The sequence below is a fragment of the Bacillus rossius genome, chromosome 1 (genome assembly GCF_032445375.1).
Source record: "Bacillus rossius redtenbacheri isolate Brsri chromosome 1, Brsri_v3, whole genome shotgun sequence".
NCBI lineage: Eukaryota > Metazoa > Arthropoda > Insecta > Phasmatodea > Bacillidae > Bacillus > Bacillus rossius.
Genome location: NC_086330.1, coordinates 48627493 through 48647022, shown reverse-complemented (window position 1 = coordinate 48647022; position 19530 = coordinate 48627493). Strand labels below are relative to the sequence as shown.

General features: G+C 34.5%; 2 protein-coding genes across 12 annotated transcripts in view; one reads left to right on the top strand and one right to left on the bottom strand.

Annotated features, from left to right (window-relative positions):
• Positions 1-1338: 1338 nt before the first annotated feature.
• LOC134535657 (ADP-ribosylation factor-like protein 16) lies at positions 1339-10275 on the top strand. Of its 5 annotated transcripts, XR_010075677.1 has the most exons (3): positions 2629-2706; positions 5191-5555; positions 7889-7977. XR_010075677.1 is itself a non-coding variant. In XM_063374853.1 (2 exons), the coding sequence occupies exons 1-2, from the start codon at positions 2392-2394 to the stop codon at positions 8090-8092; spliced, it is 519 nt and encodes a 172-aa protein (XP_063230923.1). In that variant the 5' UTR covers positions 1339-2391; the 3' UTR covers positions 8093-10275. The 5 variants fall into 5 exon arrangements, 2 of the variants coding, with proteins under 2 accessions (XP_063230923.1, XP_063230930.1); XR_010075675.1 differs by lacking the exons at positions 2629-2706; positions 5191-5555 and adding an exon at positions 1339-1754; XM_063374853.1 differs by lacking the exon at positions 5191-5555 and having other exon boundaries at positions 1339-2706; positions 7889-10275.
• Positions 10276-11663: 1388 nt separating this feature from the next.
• The window catches only part of LOC134535610 (aftiphilin), a 38761-nt gene continuing 30894 nt past the window's right edge, over positions 11664-19530 (bottom strand). For all 7 annotated transcript variants that reach the window (XM_063374833.1, XM_063374803.1, XM_063374809.1 and 4 more), the window contains one exon: positions 11664-17926. In XM_063374833.1, the coding sequence (XP_063230903.1) occupies positions 17757-17926 (170 nt within the window). In that variant the 3' untranslated portion in view covers positions 11664-17756. The remainder of the gene's footprint in view (positions 17927-19530) is intronic.

Sequence of the window (19530 nt, the reverse complement as noted above, 5' to 3'; positions counted from 1 at the left end):
TACTACGACCGCACCGATGTAGTATGACTTGCATGTTTGTCCACCCTGAACTCAGTTCTGCCCAGTTATTCTGTTGCACTTCACAGGGTATGTTTTGCACATAGTCGCTGAGGCGGCAACATATCATAAGAACTTGTGCGAGCAGAGGGAGCACCTACAAATGTCGTCAAAACCTTGAGGTATACTTCTTGCAATGTGGGGATTTCACAGTAGGTCTGCACCATGTACACACAGTGAGTTAGTATCCACTTTCTTTTTAACACACTTTTTGTTGCACTGAAAATAGTAATAAGTTCCTAATTTATTCTGGCTAATTAAGTTCGTTTATATACTTCTTACAGTATAATTTTATCCACGATTTTACTCCCTCTTCTCCAGCAAAGAAAACCTAATGGTATAGTAAAACCTGCACTTCATTTTTTGTCTGATCAAAGGTGGAAGCCATAGTGGATATTGGCAAATGTTTCTATGGCGGCGGTCTCAATTCTACAAACATTGGCCCGAATGACAGATTCCATTAGAAATTTGGTGGAATATCATTATTAGTAGTGTCAGCAGGAAAAACAAATGCCAATTTAAAAGCCAAATTCACTGCTTCTAGGTCTCTAAATAAAGGAAACGGTCGAATTTGATATTAGCTGATTTTGGGTGAAATGGGAATTCAGCCTATGGCAAACATTAACAGCATAATGATTGCAGTTCCGAGATAGATGGAGCATTAGCCAACAGATGTGAAGGCGTTTTTTTTTTGTGCTCATTTTGCCTGATTTTTACATACCAAAACGGCGGATGATTGTTTATATTGTTAATCAGATTTTCTATCCTGCTTTTATTAACGACTGTAATTAAGTTGTTTAAAATAAAATATGATTCCAAAAAAATACTTATTAATATGATTATATATATTACGAAGCTTCATAATAGAAAATTATATTAGTTGACATTTTTCTCCACTTTATCCTCTAATACAGGTACAGCTGATACATCTGTAAACTAACGGCCATCTATTTGGTACGTGTGGTACTCTAAATTTCTTGCCCCTTCTTCAAGAATTGGTTCCAAATCTCCTGTACGTGTAGGCTTTGAGCTATCAAATTCGGGAAGGTATTCATACATTGTTTAGAATCTAGAATATACGATTGATTTGCAAGTTTTTCGAAAAATAAATTATTTGCAATATTGAAACCGTAATACACTTTAAATGTTAAAACCATTTTGCTGCTTATTTTTTGTAAGATGAAAAGTTTATCTACATACGTTTTAGTCTATGGTTCTCACAAGATGCTCAAATTATATATTTTTTCTTTGGGTTTTGTGCGTTACCATGGTGACGTAGTGATGGGCAGAACGGATCTTTTGACCGAATCGGTTCTTTTGGATCAGTACCGTGAGATGATTCGTTCAGAACGATTCGTTCATCTCGGTCAATTCGTTCTTTTCTGTGTATGGGATCTGGCTCTTTTATCAGGTGTCGTAACTCGTTCATCCTTGAGTATTACGTACGTGTTTTTGTATTTGAATTTGAACATTGCTTTCCGTAGCCAGTGAATCACAGTTGCGTATATGAAACAAGATTATTTATATTTTATTACTTTTTAAGTTACAAATATTAATATATATGCTATTTACACTCTAGTGACAGTAAAGTGTTTACATGTAGACCAACACATTTAGAGAAAAAAGACAAAAATTTAATACTACTGCAATTCAGTATGAAGAGAAACAAATGAAGTACATTAATTAACCCAAAAATGGTAAGTGTGAACATTTGTAGTTACTTTCCCTGTTATTTTTTAATTCATACGGTTTTTTTTTGTTTTTTTAGTTTTTTATTTCCAAATTTGTGTATGTGAATGTGAAAAAGCAATTTTAAACCACTACTTAACAGTTGACATTTTCAGGTATAGATACTTTTCATGTTACCCTATTTTATTTGATCAGTTATCGTTTGCTCTTGTGAACATGCGCACGCTGTGATTACTAATTCTTCAGACTCTGACGTCATGAATCATTTTACGAACGAATCAGACCGGGCGCGTGACCGGTTCTCTCATCTCGTTCTCTCGTTCTCTCGTTCTCTCCGCGTTTTCGTTCTTCCGAATCTTTCAAGGTACCGGCTCTCAAAGAGCCGGTTCTTTACATCGCGAACGAATCGCAAGATTTCGTTCTCTCAAAGATTCGTTCTTTTTGAACGAATCGTTAACGAACGACCCATCACTATGGTGACGGGGAAACTATGATCGTAGTGTGTAAGAGGTTAAAATTTATAGTATATGAGTATTTTTCACAGTAGGGTGTATCTGCTTTACAAGTATTGCAAATATATACATTCTATTTTTTAACGCTGTTATGATTTACGTACTTAATATGCGTTTACATTAAATTTAAATAATGATACTTTGCCTTGGACCTACAGGTGCTGGAAAAACATTGCTACTTAAAAGGCTTCAGGGTAAAGAAATCGTTGATGTAACTTCTAGCACTGTTCCAACGGTTGGAACCACCCTCACAAACGTTAGGTTTGGAAACAATAAAGAAGTAACAATTCGAGAAGTCGGAGGTGCGATGGCCCCGATTTGGAATAATTATTTTGCAGGAGTGAAAAAAATTATTTACGTAGTTGATGCAAGTAATCTCTGTCAAATAGCTGCAGCTGGAATTTTACTGTACACAATACTTGCAGATCCTACAGTTCAAAACGCTAAGGTAGGCTTTTAAATACTAGGTAATGTTTTAGTCTTACACTGGAAAATGTGTATATATCTGTTGATAAGTTTCTTAGAAAACCAACTTTTATTTTTTCCTCTGATAATAGTAGAAAACATTGTCCAAATTTCTTTATTGTAAGCATCTTACTGAATTGTGTAATAGCTGTGAACTAATGCTTTGGAACAAGAAATACTTAAAAGCAAGCCTAAAAAACAAATTCTACAGACCTGAATTACATCCCCTATAAACTATTTAAAAATATAGCAAGAATCACTTTGAAATCCTCCAACATTCTGTCTAAATCAATCTTTGGCAAGTAGACATATTCCTAGTGAATTTAAAATATCTAAAATTATAGGCCTACCTTTATACAAAATAGCTAGTAAAGTGATATCTATAATTATTATAGGCAGGGCCGGATTTAGAGGTCTGGAGGCCTCAGGCCAACAGAGGAGCGGAGGCTTCCTGGCCCCAAATTATTTTCCAAATAAAATGAACAATTTTTTTCAGTCGAGTTTTCCAATAAATAATTTATTGTGAAATCAAGTAGATTCTCTTAGTATTTAAAAAACATACATAAATATAATCGGAGACAAGAATTATATGAAATTAAATTTTAGTGTTAATGAATATTTCTGTTAATATTTAACAATGATATAATCATGTACATACAAAGTACTGTAGGTAAAGGTAAAACAGCGAAAAAAGAATATCAAAGGATTTGTGGGGGCTCTCCGTTTGTGGAGGCCCAGGGGCTTTCGCCCCGCTTGCCCTACCCTAAATCCGGCCCTGATTATAGGCTCATTCTTTCTAAATGTATATAGTCACACTTTTTACGTAAGATTACAAAAATTGTATTTTTGACCACGGCACACTTGATTTTCACCCAAAAATAAATTTTCAAATTCCTACCAGATCTGAAATATCATTACTGTGGAGTGTGATGAAGTTCAGGGAAATTATGGAGTAAAAACCATTAAAAACCAGGAAAATATTAAAGTAAATACTTAAATCACTATAACAGTAATTTAAATAATTTTAGTCAATTTCTACTGGTATTTTAGTAGCTGAACCTCACTGTTTTCACAGGCTTCAAGGCCATCCACAACTACAAAATTTTTCTAGAATCCAGTTGGAATAAAAAACAGTTTGCAGGAATTAATACATTTTCACAATTTCACAATATATAAAAATCACTGATGTTACATAACCAAACCTGTATCTCCAGTTACAGTCATGTACACAAGCAAAAACCTACACTATTTTAAAAAACCAAATACACAAGCAGAAAAAGGACTACTCAACTTTGTGGTTTCACTCAATCACTTAGCAATGCTTGTGCATACATTAGAATTTTTCTTAAAAACGGGTGTGAATTTAATGAAATATTACAAAACTACACTAAATCAGATATACATTTTTACAAAAATAGTTGCCTTCAGCATCCATAGCCAATTAAAACGAAAGCAACACAGCATGTAACGTACAAGCTTCATGTCCCAATGGAACCCTAAGATTCACTGGCATAGTCTCTTACTTCTGAAGCCTTCTGAAATAATTTGAAGTTTGTTGCTCGCTGGTGCAACTTTCATATATTCACGAAAAAATTACATTTATGCAGTGTCAATACTTTCAATGTTTTAAATGTAGCTGATCCAACCCAACCAAACTAAACCTTTCTTTTTAGTTCCGATCATGTAGATGTATGAAAACAACATATAAAAATAATTTAAATTATTACAAAGTCAATAAATATTTTAATTTTCCTACAGTAGGCACAATTATTCCCAACATCATACACCATCTTAAACATGGTGAAAGGTGAAGAAAAAATACAAGCAACATAATGGAAAATTACATCTTTCACAAATAAACTACAGTACACTCCCGATTATCCGCTAAATTAAGTGGCAGGGCCACCGCGGGTAATGAAAATCGCGGATGATCCGCAAAAGAGCCGAAAATGGGAAACAAAAAAGGAAACATTAATTTCAACTTAATAATCTAAAAATTTATGTACAGTAAAATTTTTTAAATAATGCTAAAATTTTAGTATTTTACTGAATAATTAACATACAATACATTTTAATGTTAACATAAAAGTGCTCGGTACTTGCTTCATAACAAGGATACAGTACTGTACGTACTCAGAGACTTCATTAGACACTGCGTGAGTTCCGAGAAGGCATGTGGCGTTTAACTGTATACTGCACACAATACACTCGTCAGTAGAGTTCAAATTTGCTCACTTGTAATAAAATACAGATTTACATACGTGCTGTATTTTTTCGTAGCATGTGCGGATAATCCGCACCATGGATAATCCGCCCGCGGATAATAGGGAGTTTACTGTACTTGAAATTGTATCACTTTTACAGAATCATCAGGCAAATTCAGAATTCAGAAATTGCTTCTTTGGAATGTTATTTTATTTTTTTAATGAATAAGCCATGATTTTACAAATTGACCCATTTCTCTTAGTAGGACTTTTTCTAAAGTATTTGAATCCATCATGAAGGAGAAGCTAGATCAACTACTTAAATTAATTCAAACCAGCATGGATTCATAAAATAAAAAAAGGAACTCAGCAATAGGATAAGCCAAACAACGTTTGCTATATCAGCACTGTACCTCCACTACCTGCCGGTATCATCCCCACCAGCAAAAATAAGGAAATTGAAAACAAAACAACGGGCAAGGCGGTTCTATAAACTCCTCAAATGAAATGCTGCGTGCGCCTGCTATCTGCACGGGCGTTCCCTATTATACTAGACAACCGTGGTTGGCAGACGGCAGCTTAAGGCAGCAACTGGGCAAGAGGCGACTCCAGGAAGACTTCGCCAGAGGTTTGTCGTACAAAGAAGGTAGCAGTTGCAAAACATAACATCAAAAAGTCAGATACAGTAAACTCTCGCCAGTCCGTGGCCCGAGAATCCGAAGTTCTCAGAAATCCGGGGTATTTCCGAAGTGACATGATCGTTACTGTTTAGATGTATGTATCACTATTCTCAGTGGATGATAAGAGCGACGCTCACTGATATTTATAGCGCGGTAAAAGGCTCTGAACTGGCGCGCAGTCATCTCGTTCCCGTCAGATAACTGTGAAATTTGAGCGGTGACCGTAACATTATATGGCGGGAAAATAAAGATAAAGGTGTAATGCCTTTTCCTCTGGTGCTTTCAAGAAATGTTTTAACGGTTTTTTACACCTAAAACTTCAAAACCATGCCTTTTAGCCATTTTAACTCCTCTTAATCCGATATAAAAAAAACAGTTGGGCATTAGCAAATTCTTAAATGCTTTTCGTAAACAGACTCCAGTCGGATATTTAGAGTAGGTTGGAAATCGCGTAGGTTTTCCTGAAGCTCTGGGCACCGTGTGTCAGTGTGTGAAACATGTTGCCAGTGACAAGTTTCCTAGCTGTGCGCGGCACACGACTGTAGTTGTCATGCGTCACACGCCGGGAATGCTGGCCGGAGGGAAGGTGAGTATAGTTCATTTGCGGTAAAAATAAATACTCTAACCGCCCTGCTAAATTTTTCCATTAAAGAAATTTTGAAGTTTCAGAGATTTTCCAGCAGAAATAATGTTCTGTAACTAACAAACAAATTGTATCAAAAAATTAACGGTAAATGGCTGCCGTGGGGGGCCTTAAAAAAAATGTTCATTTTACCGGGAATGGACTATACAACCTGGCTTTCGTCGCATGCAGTGTGGAGTAGGGGAGGAAGGATGTTGACAGTTTCACACGCAGAAAATGGCTAGAGGGCTGGAGAGAGGGAGAGAGATGGTTTGTTGTCTGGGAGGGAGAGGTAAGCCGTATGACGTCATGCATCCGCTGCCTTTGCAGCCGCCAGCCTGTCTAGACGAGATTCTCGCACTCCCACTTACGTCGCACAAGCTACTGCTGCCGTGTTTTTAAACGGACTGTCCAATTTTTTTTCTCTTCTTATACGAACATTAGTAAGTGCACTATAAACCAACACAAAATATATGCTGCATGTTAAATAATAGCTTTGTATAAGCTTTTATTGTGAGTTTTACCATTTTTTCCCCGATTATTTTTGTTTTGTGCCAAAATTTCAGATTTTTTGATGGTTCTAGTGTACAATTAACTAATGATTTTTTTTTTATTTCTCCCGTTTCTCTTTAGTTTAACTGGACTGGCCGTGTGTCTGTGAGGGAGTGGCCTTGAGTCTCTTGCCAGCTACGTATCGCTTCTCTCTCCCGCCCCTCCTAAATTCACTTCCCCTTATCAAGGGGCTTCCCGTTTCAGCGCACGCCACATTGCTACGTCTAGCTCTTTCACATCAAAGTGCGACTTCGGGTGCCATTAATTTAATTTAATTTAAGATGACTTTAAATTACTTTTTACACAATTTACTACCAACTTGAACAAATGGGTGTGTTAAATTTAATCAGGCCAGGCTGTAAATTTTCAGGAAAAAAAATTTCTCGGGTGCTTCATTTACTATGAATGGACTATACTGGTATTGCTTACGTACCATTCTGTTAACTTCTCAAGTGTCTTGTTTATTATGACGTCCTGTGGTAGTATTACATGTTCATTGACTACCATCTTATCTTTTAGAATTTTTTTTTGTATTTTAATGAAAATTTTTCAAAAATCCGAAGTTTTCAAAAATCCGAAGGTCATAAATCCCCGACACCCACGGATTTGCGAGAGTTTACTGTATTAGCTTTTTTTAATACTCACAAAATGTATTGTCTCAAAAAATTGCTTACAACTAACTATTAAAATGAAGGAATGGCATTTATATTTAAATAAACATATTATATTCTCCAAAATATGCACTTAAAATGGGTCAGTCTTTCTTGTGCATGTTTGCAGAGATGACGACTCTTAAGACACCTGTGTTTTAGCAGTTATGATTGGAGCCACTGTTATTTTGTGGATTGTGTTCACTCCAGGCTTGAACTTGCCTATATAACCTTTTAAGAGTACTCCTTGGTTAATAACAAGGTTACGGCAGGTTAAACATGGCTGGGTAACCACATCTTTTCCTTGGTTACAGCTGGCTCAGGGCAGTGTAGTCCAATCATCAAATTGTAGTAGATGTATTTGCATTGCAAGTCTACTTAGCACCCACCCAATGCATCTAGGTAGTAATCAAGGCTCTAGTCATGATCTGTGGACTGTGTGTTGTTACTGCGGCAGGTGCTCCTGGTGCTATCTAAGATGGACGCCTCGTATCGCCAGATGAGGAACGAGGCCCTCCTCATGCTACAACTGTCCCGTCTGCAGCGCGAGATCTCCCAAGTGGTGACGGTCGTCGAGACGAGTGCCGTGACTGGGGCCGGCACCGACAAGGTGCTCAAGTGGATACAAGGGGCTCTGCCCTCCGCCAGCACCAGCAAGTGACTAGCACTTTCCATCATCACGTGCAGTTTTCACTTTACTAAATATAGCTGTGGTTACACTTCGGTAGATCTATTTAATATTAGGTCATTATGAAAAAGACAGAGTTCGCAAATATTGTACTGTAATCTTCCCATGAACTATGTAATTGACTGAGTTCTTCTTAAGTATCTTGGGGCCCAGCTTACAGCTTGATTGTTTGTAACAACTTATATACAAAAATCTCTATAGTTATTCGTGCATTTCAAAAACAGTAGCCACGTCTTTTTGCTGGCCAATGATGCGAGGTCTGTGTGTGTGTTGTACATGAACATACATATATACTATTACCTCACACTTGTGACACTTTTGTAGCATGATAACTACTACAATGTGTAACTATACATAGATATAATGTACCGTACTTCTGTGGATAGGTGTACTATAAATATGAAATAGTGATTCACGTTTTTGAATTTAATTATAATATTTCTACCTACTATTATTCATTATGTGAATTATTATTTCTAATATATCTGTGATACTTGACCAAAATATTTGGTTGACAATTAAATACAGCAGTGTAATTGATATACCATAGACAATAGAAATGTAAATCAATTTCAATAGTGTTATATTGCTTCTAATATCCAATTATACACAATTACTTTTAAGCATAAACGGCTAATCATATACATATTTACAAAAATACCTACCACACGTATTAACTATGTCAACCTTAGTAAAACAAAATAGGTGTTTTAAATTAAAGAACATATTCCAAACATAACTAGTTAAAATTTCTTTCAATTTTCTGAAACAGTTTTATAAATTTGTCTTTAAAATGTATTTTGGCACAATTCAATTAATTCTTTTGATATAGTCAATTTCGTTATTTTGATTAAATGTTCTCGGATAGTATTGAGCAAATGAGTAAAAATCTTTGTATCTCTCGCTGGGAATTAGAAATCTACCAATAAGTTTATGAAAATTCAATATTTCAAAAGTTAAACAATAGTTGAAAGCTTTACAGAAGCTTCTATAATGGACAACAAAGTTTTACAGTTAGTTTCACTACTGAAAAGGTTGCACTCACCAGTTTCTTGTTGTTTCATACTGCAAACTGAAGTTTGTACAAACTATAATACACAATTTCTTGTTCCATCTACAGTTGATGCATTATAGATTATAGGCATAAATTTGGCTATCTGAAATATGCCCAGTAGTCTAATATTCATCACTTAAATTCATTCTATAAGATTAGTCTATTCAACACAAAACCAACATGGCCTATTCGTTCCTTCTATTAATCTCCACCTCCTTCTTAGATTATAATTTACATTTTGATAACCATAAACAGATTAGCCTTACTCTATTCAAACATCGAGTTGGCCAAGTGCACACACAATCCGTGGGTTGTAACGATGCTCGAGGTTAACAATTCTGATATGACAATCCAACATTTAACTTAAAACAAATGTACAGCATGATGATCCAAAGTGATGGTAAATACATCAGAGAGGAACAGAGAGGCAGGTGTGCCCTGAAGTGCAAAAGAGGCAGAAATGGTAGTTCCCCGCCAAGTGTAGGAACTCAAGGACAAATGTATCTTTAAAATTGGAAAGAGAGAAGGGAAAGCCCCTAGTTATACATGTAGAGTTTTTTCATGTCTTGTAACTTGTGCTTTGATTGGCTGATTTTGAAAACTGTGTCTTAAACTTGTATATGATTGGTTGTTGAGGAGACATTACTATCTCCCTCCGTGGATGGAGGTATCAGGTTTGTCATTAGTCATATTGTAGTTGAGGTACCGAATGGTCGCAGTCAGAGATAACTCGAAAAATAAAATAATTATGTAGTTTAAAAGCTTATATTCGTGGCTGCGGTCTGGGCGCCGCCGATTAATGAACATTTTTGGACATATTATTTAGAATTCATTGACTGTAGTCCTCAGTGGTAAGCCCATAACGAGGAAAACAAGAATCGTTTCGTCGTTTTCCATATTCCTTGTTCCTTGGTTTGTACCATGAGTTCGTGTGAAATCATGGGATTTAATAGCAGTAATAAATAACCTTTTCATATGACATTTTGGTGCCATTTTAAAGTAAATTGTCTTTCTGGAAGCAACGAAGATGGCGGCCTTTGTGCTAATGTGATTTTTCTGTAAAGGGTAATAAAATGCAGTAAAAATCAGTCATTGTTCACAAGAGACTTTATTTTCATTATAAATCATTAAGAGCAAAGTTTTATTTTCTAAATTTTAACAATATATTCGAACTGAACAAATTCAAGTGTTTTTATGTATGTGCAATTCAGACCAATTTTTTTATCTGGGTTGTAACAAACTCCCGCGAAAACAGCTCCAAACCTTTAAGATCATCACACTTTTTCTTGTTGCATTTTATAAGAAAATACTGCCAAGATTATGTATGTATTCAAAAATAAATAAAGCAACATAACAACGGATTCCTCAAGCACGTTACCCGCTACAGAAAATTCTAAAACTGACTATCATAAATGCTTATATTTTAAGCAATTGGAATATTTACAATTCTTATCTTCTTATCCCTGGTTATGGAAGATACCAATAACCAATTCCATGTCCTATGGATAATGTAAAAATCATTTCTCACACCTTTGTAATGCATACGTAAAAGCAATAGTAACAGCTTAACGGAGATCTTGCAACAAATAAGAAACACGCCCTAATGCAGTCGGGGAGAGAGGAGGGGTAACTGCTGGGTTTGCCAGACTGCGTGTGCAGCTTGCCTAGCTTATTTGCACCACGAGCACAATGAACTCTATCATAATTTTATTATACCTGTAAATATAAAATTCAAAAGGGTAATACAGTCAAGAAAGCATTTACTACAAATGTATACACAGTTTGATATTTCTATTTCCCAATTTAACTAAAATTGTTATTAATAATTTTAAAAAAATATATGTTTTTAAAAATTGTTAAGGATGCAATTTTGCCTAAAATCACTGGAAGCCAGTAATAGAGAAAAAAAATTGAAAAAAGTGCCTTTTTTTTAGTTTTTTTCTTTAAGATGGTAGAAGATGCACAAGTAGTATAAGGTTGAACACTTGATTTTTTATGAGGGGGCCAATACATACAACATACTAAAAAATCAAAATTACTCCACCTTTTGCAACCCAACCCCATTTTTTGAAATATCTCTACTGGGCTAGCTAGTTATCTGTTAAATAAGTACATAGTTTACTTGCCTGAAAACAAACTAGCTTTGATAAATTTAAATGTTGCATTGTTTTAATATTTTAATTAAAGCTATATTAATACTAGAAGCTGATCTATCAATGACAAGAGGAAAACTAAATGCTATTTTCTGTTGTTTTTATACATATTAATGCCACAATATAGTGATCCATGCAGTCACCATGGACCAAACAAAAAAACATGTATTGGTAAATCAATCTAGAATTTTTACTGAAGTAACTAACATAATTAAATATTACATACTGTAAAACAACAAATGAACCTACTGTTAATATTATTCTAATAAATTGAGTAAGCAATTATGTTGGCTTGAAATCAAAATGTAAGTACATACATTGTACTAAAGAAAACACATTTCACTTTTTCAAACAACTTTATGCACAATCTAATTGATTATAAACACTAAACAAGATACATATAAGAACATCATAAAAATGTTCAACACATTCTCACTTCAATGCTATGGCATACCAATCAAACAAAGAACGTTACAACCGGCACAACTCTAATAATCCTGCGTTTTATTTATTTTGCATATTCTACACAGATTAAAAATTCGTAATGATATCTCCCATAGCCAGAAAATAAATTAACTTAACTTTGCTTCTTGTTGGGCTTACACTGGACAATTCAGGTGCAGGTGGTTAAATATTCCAAAAGTAACACCTGATTATAACTATATCAAAATAATACAGTGGAAAAAAGTTTAGACATGAATCCCAAGAATTTTTATACTGATACTTTTTTTGTATTTCATGTTACTGGTATCTTTGTCTCTGACTTCCCAGACTCCTAGTAAAATATGCAAAATAAAATAAATTTTCAAATCTCTTTCTAAACTGAACACAGAAAAACCTTGACTTTTTTCCAAGTAACTAACTGAAAATAATTTTAAAGGTAGAATATAATATCAGGGAAGTAAAAATGTCCTCCAAAGTCAATACAGCCTGTTACACAGTACATCACATGAAGCTACATACTTATTCCAACTGAAAAAAAACACTTTTGACGGTTATAGAAAATATTTTGAATACCAGTAACCAAAATAATAAACCAAAATGAGCTCGGAATCATTTTAGCTACAAAAGTTTAAAAGCTAATACATACTTACAGGTATTCATTTGAAAGACATGTGTACAGTACGTCACTGCAAAGAGTTTTCTTGAATGGATAGAATATTTTGCATTTCACAGTAGTTTGCAGTCCACTTAATTTTCAAACTCAAAACTAATAAATATAAAAAAAAATGATGTGCTTGCATGCCCTATTTAAGAAAAACAGCAGGCTACAAAACAAAAACAAAATGCACACTCACTTTAAAGATTTTAAGTACAGTTCATATCAATACTTATCGAGAGGACATAAAGATTGTGTTGTTTTGGAACAACTCTCACAATTTTTTTCTTCAATGTGAAGTTATAATACTATCTGGACCATTAAATTACAGACACAACTAATTGTCTTAAAAGTTCTTACAAAAGAAACTGTAGATAAAATAATTGCAAGATTTATTTTCTTGCACCCAGCAAGGTGTCACCACATTTTAATGTATGCAACAAAACTACATTTATTTACAAAATCATTTTACTATTTTATGGTGTAACATGTGGATCATGTATTCATCTGGAAAAACTCCAATGGGATATAATGACCAGTTAGATTTTCCTCTAAAAATCACATGATTACAAAAGGAAAAATCTGGTTTGGCATAATGCTGGGCTGATACTGCAGATGCCTTCAATACTGATGCTACAGATACTAAACATGATACAGTTAACCACCAACATTTTTTTTTATATACAATGTGTTAAGAATTGACATAAAGTTTAATCTAACACGGCTCTGAAAGTCAGGATTTATATGTTCAATAACTTCTTACAAAGAAATTAAAATTGAACAAGTGTAAAACTTTATGATAGCATATTAATCTCACCAAGTGCAAAAACATTTATAAAATTTTTGCACCTGTAAAATGTCAACAAAAGAATTCAAACTCATATTTAGAAATGTACTTCTACTTACAGATATTGGCCTGCACCAAAGACTTCAACCATTGGTAGGTTGGTCAATGAACATACGAATGTGTGTCAGGAACGTGGTACTGGGTGCTGACACGGAGCTCCCAGAGTGGTTGGCGGCATCTCACCCCTCCACAGAGAATATTAATATCAAGGAAGATACCTCTGCCTGAAAACACTAGAGAGGTTCATAAGCTCTCTCTCATTTATATTTGATTTCAACTTTCAACAGATGTGCATATGCTCAAAATTAAGTTGAAACTGGTAACAGGAACAAGTATCTAAATATCTAATACTATTCATTATTAAATACTTATATTAATATTCTACTTTTAACTTTGACTATTGTCAGCACAGGCCCAGCACTAGATATGTCCATTACAGTTTTGAAACCAAATTATCATATAAACATTCATTAACAAATTGTAAAGTCAAAAATAATTCTCAATGTAGGGGTGTGCGAAGATCTTTTTTTTTTTTAATTTGAATCATGTTGAAGCCGAAGATCTAAGTCTTTCCCAAATACAAAGTTAAAGATGACCAAAATTCTTGCTAAATTAGGATAATTTTTCAACTACAACTTTGAGCAACTTAGCAGATGTTTTATCAGAAAATCCTGCACACTACACACTAAATTTATACTAATAGAACAACAAAACAGTTCGAGGAAAAAAGTATACACTGAACTAAATTTAAAAAAAAATTATAGGAAACTGCTATTTACAAATGTTTTTCAGTGTATCTACACTATTTTCATAGTACTGCGGTAGCACAACTTACAAATGAGTTTTCATGGTGTGTTTATACTCTGTAAACTGTTGAATAAATATAACAGAAAACGAAAATTATTATCTAAAGATGATGTTTAAAATAAATCTCATAAATGTTTTGTTTTACTTCTCAACAAACTGAATTGAGGCCTCAAAACTGTCAACTTCCCCCCCCCCCCCCCATATGTTGTGTGCTGTTTAACAGACATGTATTATTAGAGAGTTGACAGTTAAAATATAATTTTTAATCACCTCAAGTAAAAAAAAAAAACTAATCTTAAATTTACCTTAAATTTTTCTAAACTTCGCACATTCCTATCTCATTGACAATAAAAAATACCTAAACTGAAACATCATATACCATAAATTTACTAAAAATCCATGCAATTTCGAAATACTGTTCTTTCAACATAAATGCATGGTATTTATTAAAAATATCACCACTGAATAAAATTCTAGTATTTACTCGTGTTTCATGTAATGAAACAAGTGTTCACAATATAAAATGATGCAGCTCATATGAAAACCATTGCTGATGCGGTGGATTCTTTAAGGAAACTGAACAATTAGGACATTATGTAAAACAGTACGAGCTCTTCTTGAATGCGGATGTTTATTGTGAGCGCTCCCTTGCAAAGGGGCTTTTGGTGACAGCTTTCATTTTGTATTTGACCTCATTTGTGTAATAGAGCAAAGTGAGGACATATGTTTAGTATGAAGTAAGGCCTTTTTTGGTACAGAAATTTCTTTTGTTCAAGTGACTATGATGCACGTATTCATGAGAGGTGTGTAGTTAAAAAAAGTAATTTGATTACTAAGGAGGGATCATATTTATGTGTAAGGTGTACTAATACAGCGACTATGTTTCGATCACCAACGAAGAATAAAAAGAGTCTTTCACTCTGACATTGAGCAAGCAAGATTCTGAACATGTGACAGTAGTGCAAACAACTCTCAAGCAGAAACTATCAAGCTGTACGAAAAGACGGCTAACCTCACTGAAAATAGTCCAGATGAGAGTGTTAAATCTGCGTTTCTAATATTGGCAGATAAATAGATGTGTTACTGACCAAATAAAGAACCTGGAAGAACCATGATAACATCTTTAAATGATACTCATTACTGCGCTCATTGTGCATCAATTACAGCAAACGGGCATTTTCCTCATAATAATAAATCCTACAGCCAAGTTATGAAGGATGGACAAAATACCCCTCGGCATTTTTGCACAGACCAATGGCCACACATGGCACACGGAACCTGGGCTAAAGCAGCCACATAACGATGCAGCAAGACAGTCAGCAAGTGTCAACCGAGCGTCAGTGCCAGTAAGGAAACTGCTGCACCGCCGTCTGCTGACACAGACGGCTTCACAACTATGCACAGGCGACATACCCCGCTCAAGCAGAAACCTTCAACTGTAAGTAAGCAAGTGACGGCAAAAAGTAAAGTACAGTTTGAAGTCCGCGACAATGTGAACCTCAGAACAATAGCCAAGCCAGTTCAACCACGCATGATAGCTATCTTTGTTTCCAGATTTGCCCCTGATGTTCATGAGAATGAAATAATATCCTACGTTAACTCCGAACTAAAGATATCAAACCTCAAGGTTGTTAAACTAAAAACTAAATACGACTCTTATTCTTACTTCTATGTGGTTGTTGCAGAGACAGATTATGATCGGATTTATAACACTATTTTCTAGCCCTCTGGTTGCCTTATTAGTCCTTTCTACCGGCGCCTACAAAACCACCAATTATTCACTCCTGATGTCAGCGTGGAGAGAAATAAAACTGATGATAACACTTTGGTTCAACCTACTGAGGCAATCAGAAATGCCTGCAATTAAATGATTGAAATAAATTGCTGCAAGTCGAGGATGATATTCATATTTATTACCAAAATGAAAGAGGTCTTCGGACTAAAACAATCTCTTTTTATGAAAACATAAATTCAGTAAATTATCCTATTATATGATTAACTGTAAAGTGACTAAATAATCATTGTTTAAACTCCCATTATTTTCCAGAAAAAAAATGTTTTGTATTTCACAGAGATAGAGATTATGTTAATCTTAATACCTCTTGCACTCAGGGTGGGGGAGTCCTCATAGCTATCCACTCTCAAATTTTTCCACATTCAGTCCAGAAAAATGAATTTGATCACCATAAATTTGAAGCTATATGGGTAGATATTAGAATTATCAACACTAAAAAAATTTATGATTGGTACTGTTTATTTACCCCCTCAATCAACTGTTGCAGACTATAATTCTTAGAAGAAAAATTAAGTAATTATCTCCACTTCTCTTTAATACATAAATAAATGAATTATAAGTGCTGATGACATTAAATTGTACAAAACTATAAATAGTACCACCAAAGCATTATGTCTACGGAAACAAAGATTAAATAGTCCCGAGAAATAACTGAAGTCAAGACAAGTTCAAGGAGAGAATTTTTGACTGTTAAATTGCTAAAATATTTTTTGTAAATAGAATTTAGATAATCAAGTCAGCCCCTTCCCCCCTACCCCACTTTCATGACAAATATATTGTCCAAAAAAATAAAAAAAAGCCAATTAAAACAAATTTAAAAAAAATATTTTACAGAAAATGTATTACCAACAACCAAAAAAATTTCAGTTTCTTTATTCCTTAGAGTATGTCATATAAATAGAACCTTACTGTAGACTTGCAAATACAATTCATCTTCTAGTTTAGTTAAGTGAATTACATATTTCATAAAAACAGTAAACAGTAAAAATTTTAAGAGAAAAATTTTGCCGGACAGCTGCATATTATATATTATTAGACAAAAAACAATAAAAAGTAACCAGCATTACAAAATTATAACTGCACTGATGAGTCACAATATCTATCTCTTTGTCAGCATACACATATGTGAAACACACTTGCAGGAGAAAAATGGTTGGTTATAACCTGTCAAAGTCAAATTTCTCAGTTTCGTTAAAATATTCATGCATAATTTCAAAATTGCATGGATAATTTAGTAGCAAAAATACAAGTCAGTATGTTTTTCTTAGGTACACACTATGTTAACTTTCAATAGCAGAACTAAAAATATGGTTTAAATCTTTCACTTCACTTCAGCCAAAATGATTTCAGTCTTATAACAAAGCAGGAATCCTAATGTTGACTGTACTCACAAGATTTTTAACGTATTTAGAGTAGTAGTTTGTTTAAGGTAGTCAGCATTTTACTTACATCAAAGGTTACAAGTGCAGTGTGCAGATAATTATGCATAATAAATAAATACTCTGAAACACTTCAAAAATAATACTTATATACATAATTCAGGTGACTAGTTATACAAAATCTCTCATGGTTGACACACAAACAAAAAAAAAATTGATTTACATAAATTTTTAGAATGGAAAACAGAAGTAACTATGGTAATACCAATACCAACTATAATGATAAAGACACCCACCACAACATTTTTTTTTTGTTAAAACTTATATCTAAAATCACAACCACTTCATGTGTTTTGACACTGGTGGAGAAAATACATCCATCCTCTATACACGAAACAAAATCGTTACCATCATTTCTATTCTTCAAGAGACTAGAGCGGACAGCAGGAAATGAAGGAATGGCATTGCGCCGCAGTGATGACATGGGCAAGTGACACTGAGCCTCAGAAGGCGTCTGGGCCGGGCGCGTCGCCGCCGTGGAGCGGGAACGCGAGCAGGCGCGCCCGCATGAACGACAGGTCGGGGAGGGTCTCCAGCACCGAGAGCGCCTCCGCGCTGAGAACCAGCGGGTTGCGTCGCCGCGTCGCCGGCTCCGTCTTCCGCGGCCTGGGCGCTGCAACCGCACACGCACGGCTCTCGGGTACCACCCCATTTCCTTGTTACATGACACAGCTGAACATCATGCTAAATAATAGCAAGGATTACTATTCTGCAAATACTCATCAACCAAAGACAAGACTTCATGGTTTCATTTTTATCCCAATTTTGTTAGCGAAACAGGATATATTTCAGTGTCAGGAATATTGATTTTATAAATGCTTCGATTAAATGTATTCAGAACAAATAATAAATTGGCAAGTTTAAATTTGTGTTTTTAAGTATGTACCCGGATTAAAAAATTATAAAAAAGAAATATAAAATTATACTGTTGATTGACAAATAGCTATAATTAATTGTACAATGTACTCAAAACATAAAATTTTTACAACCCACAAGCTTAAATAATAAAAATCATTATATTCATCAAGTGTAAATGTTGAACAAAATTTCAATTATTTGAATAAAACTTTAATTTTCTGTCATTTTATGAATTAACCAGGATTATGGTTTTACATTGTGTACTAGCTTTTTTTTTTTGTGATGTTTAATTGAATCAGTTCAGTGTTGTTTCAAGCTCATCGTAATACACCACAAAATCTTGTCACCAGTAATTATTCTGTAATGATACTAACAGTCAAATTGATACTACAGTAGAACCTCGATTATCCGACCATATGTCCGACCATTTGTTTTCCGCCTGAGTCACGCTCCTCACGTATGCTCAGTTGACACGATTAATGTACTGCCGACTATTCGCTTTACTGTGCTTTATGTGTGCTTTTTGTTTATTACTGTCTTAATTTTAATGTTAAACTTGCAGTGTAGTTTTATACAGTTTATTAAGTTGTGATTATGAAGTTTAAGGAATTCTGAAAGACTAATAAATGGCTATAAATCAGAAAAGGAAATGTCTTGTGTGCACAATCAAACAGAAACTAAGTATTCTGCAAAGACTTGACAAAGGTGAGTCAGTTACTAAATTAGCTTCTGAAATGTTGTTGGAGTGACAACCATTAAAGAATAGAAAAGAAAAGAAAAAAACTAAAAAGATCTTGAATGATTTCCTTGAACAGTAGATGGTGAAAATGATTTAAAAATTAGAAATGCATTTAAAAAAAACCAAAACTTGAGCTCTTAGATGATGCTGTGTAGGTTTGATTTTGCCAGGAAAGACGTAAGGGGACCTCACTTTCAGCTCTTATCATAAAAAAAAAACTTTTCAGTTGCATCAAAAACTGGGGGGTGAGGGAGACAAATTCCAAGCAAGTGAAGGCTGGCTTCACTGGTGGAAAAATTGTTACAGCGTTAGGCAAGTCGCTATTTCAGGTGAAAAATTTTCTGCTGCTGATGATGATGATGATGTTGTAGGTAGGGACTTGTTGAAAACTTTGAAAAAATAGTCTCAGAAAATAAACCGGTAGCTGATCAATTACACAAAATTGACGAGACGGGGCTAAACTATAAAATGCTTCCTCAAAAAACCCTTGCATCGAAGAGTGAACAGTCACAGATACATAACTAGCAAAAGACAGGCTAACCATTGCAACATGCAGCAATGCAAGTGGTGACCATAAATTGTTGTTGTTTGAAATTGGCAAATGTAAGAAACCAAGAGCC

Bases quoted from the DNA above. Each gene is read 5' to 3' on its own strand.
- LOC134535657 (XM_063374853.1), top strand. From the start codon at position 2,392: ATGATACTTTGCCTTGGACCTACAGGTGCTGGAAAAACATTGCTACTT. The intron at 2,707-7,888 runs GTAGGCTTTTAA...TTACTGCGGCAG, and splicing joins CTACAGTTCAAAACGCTAAG to GTGCTCCTGGTGCTATCTAA.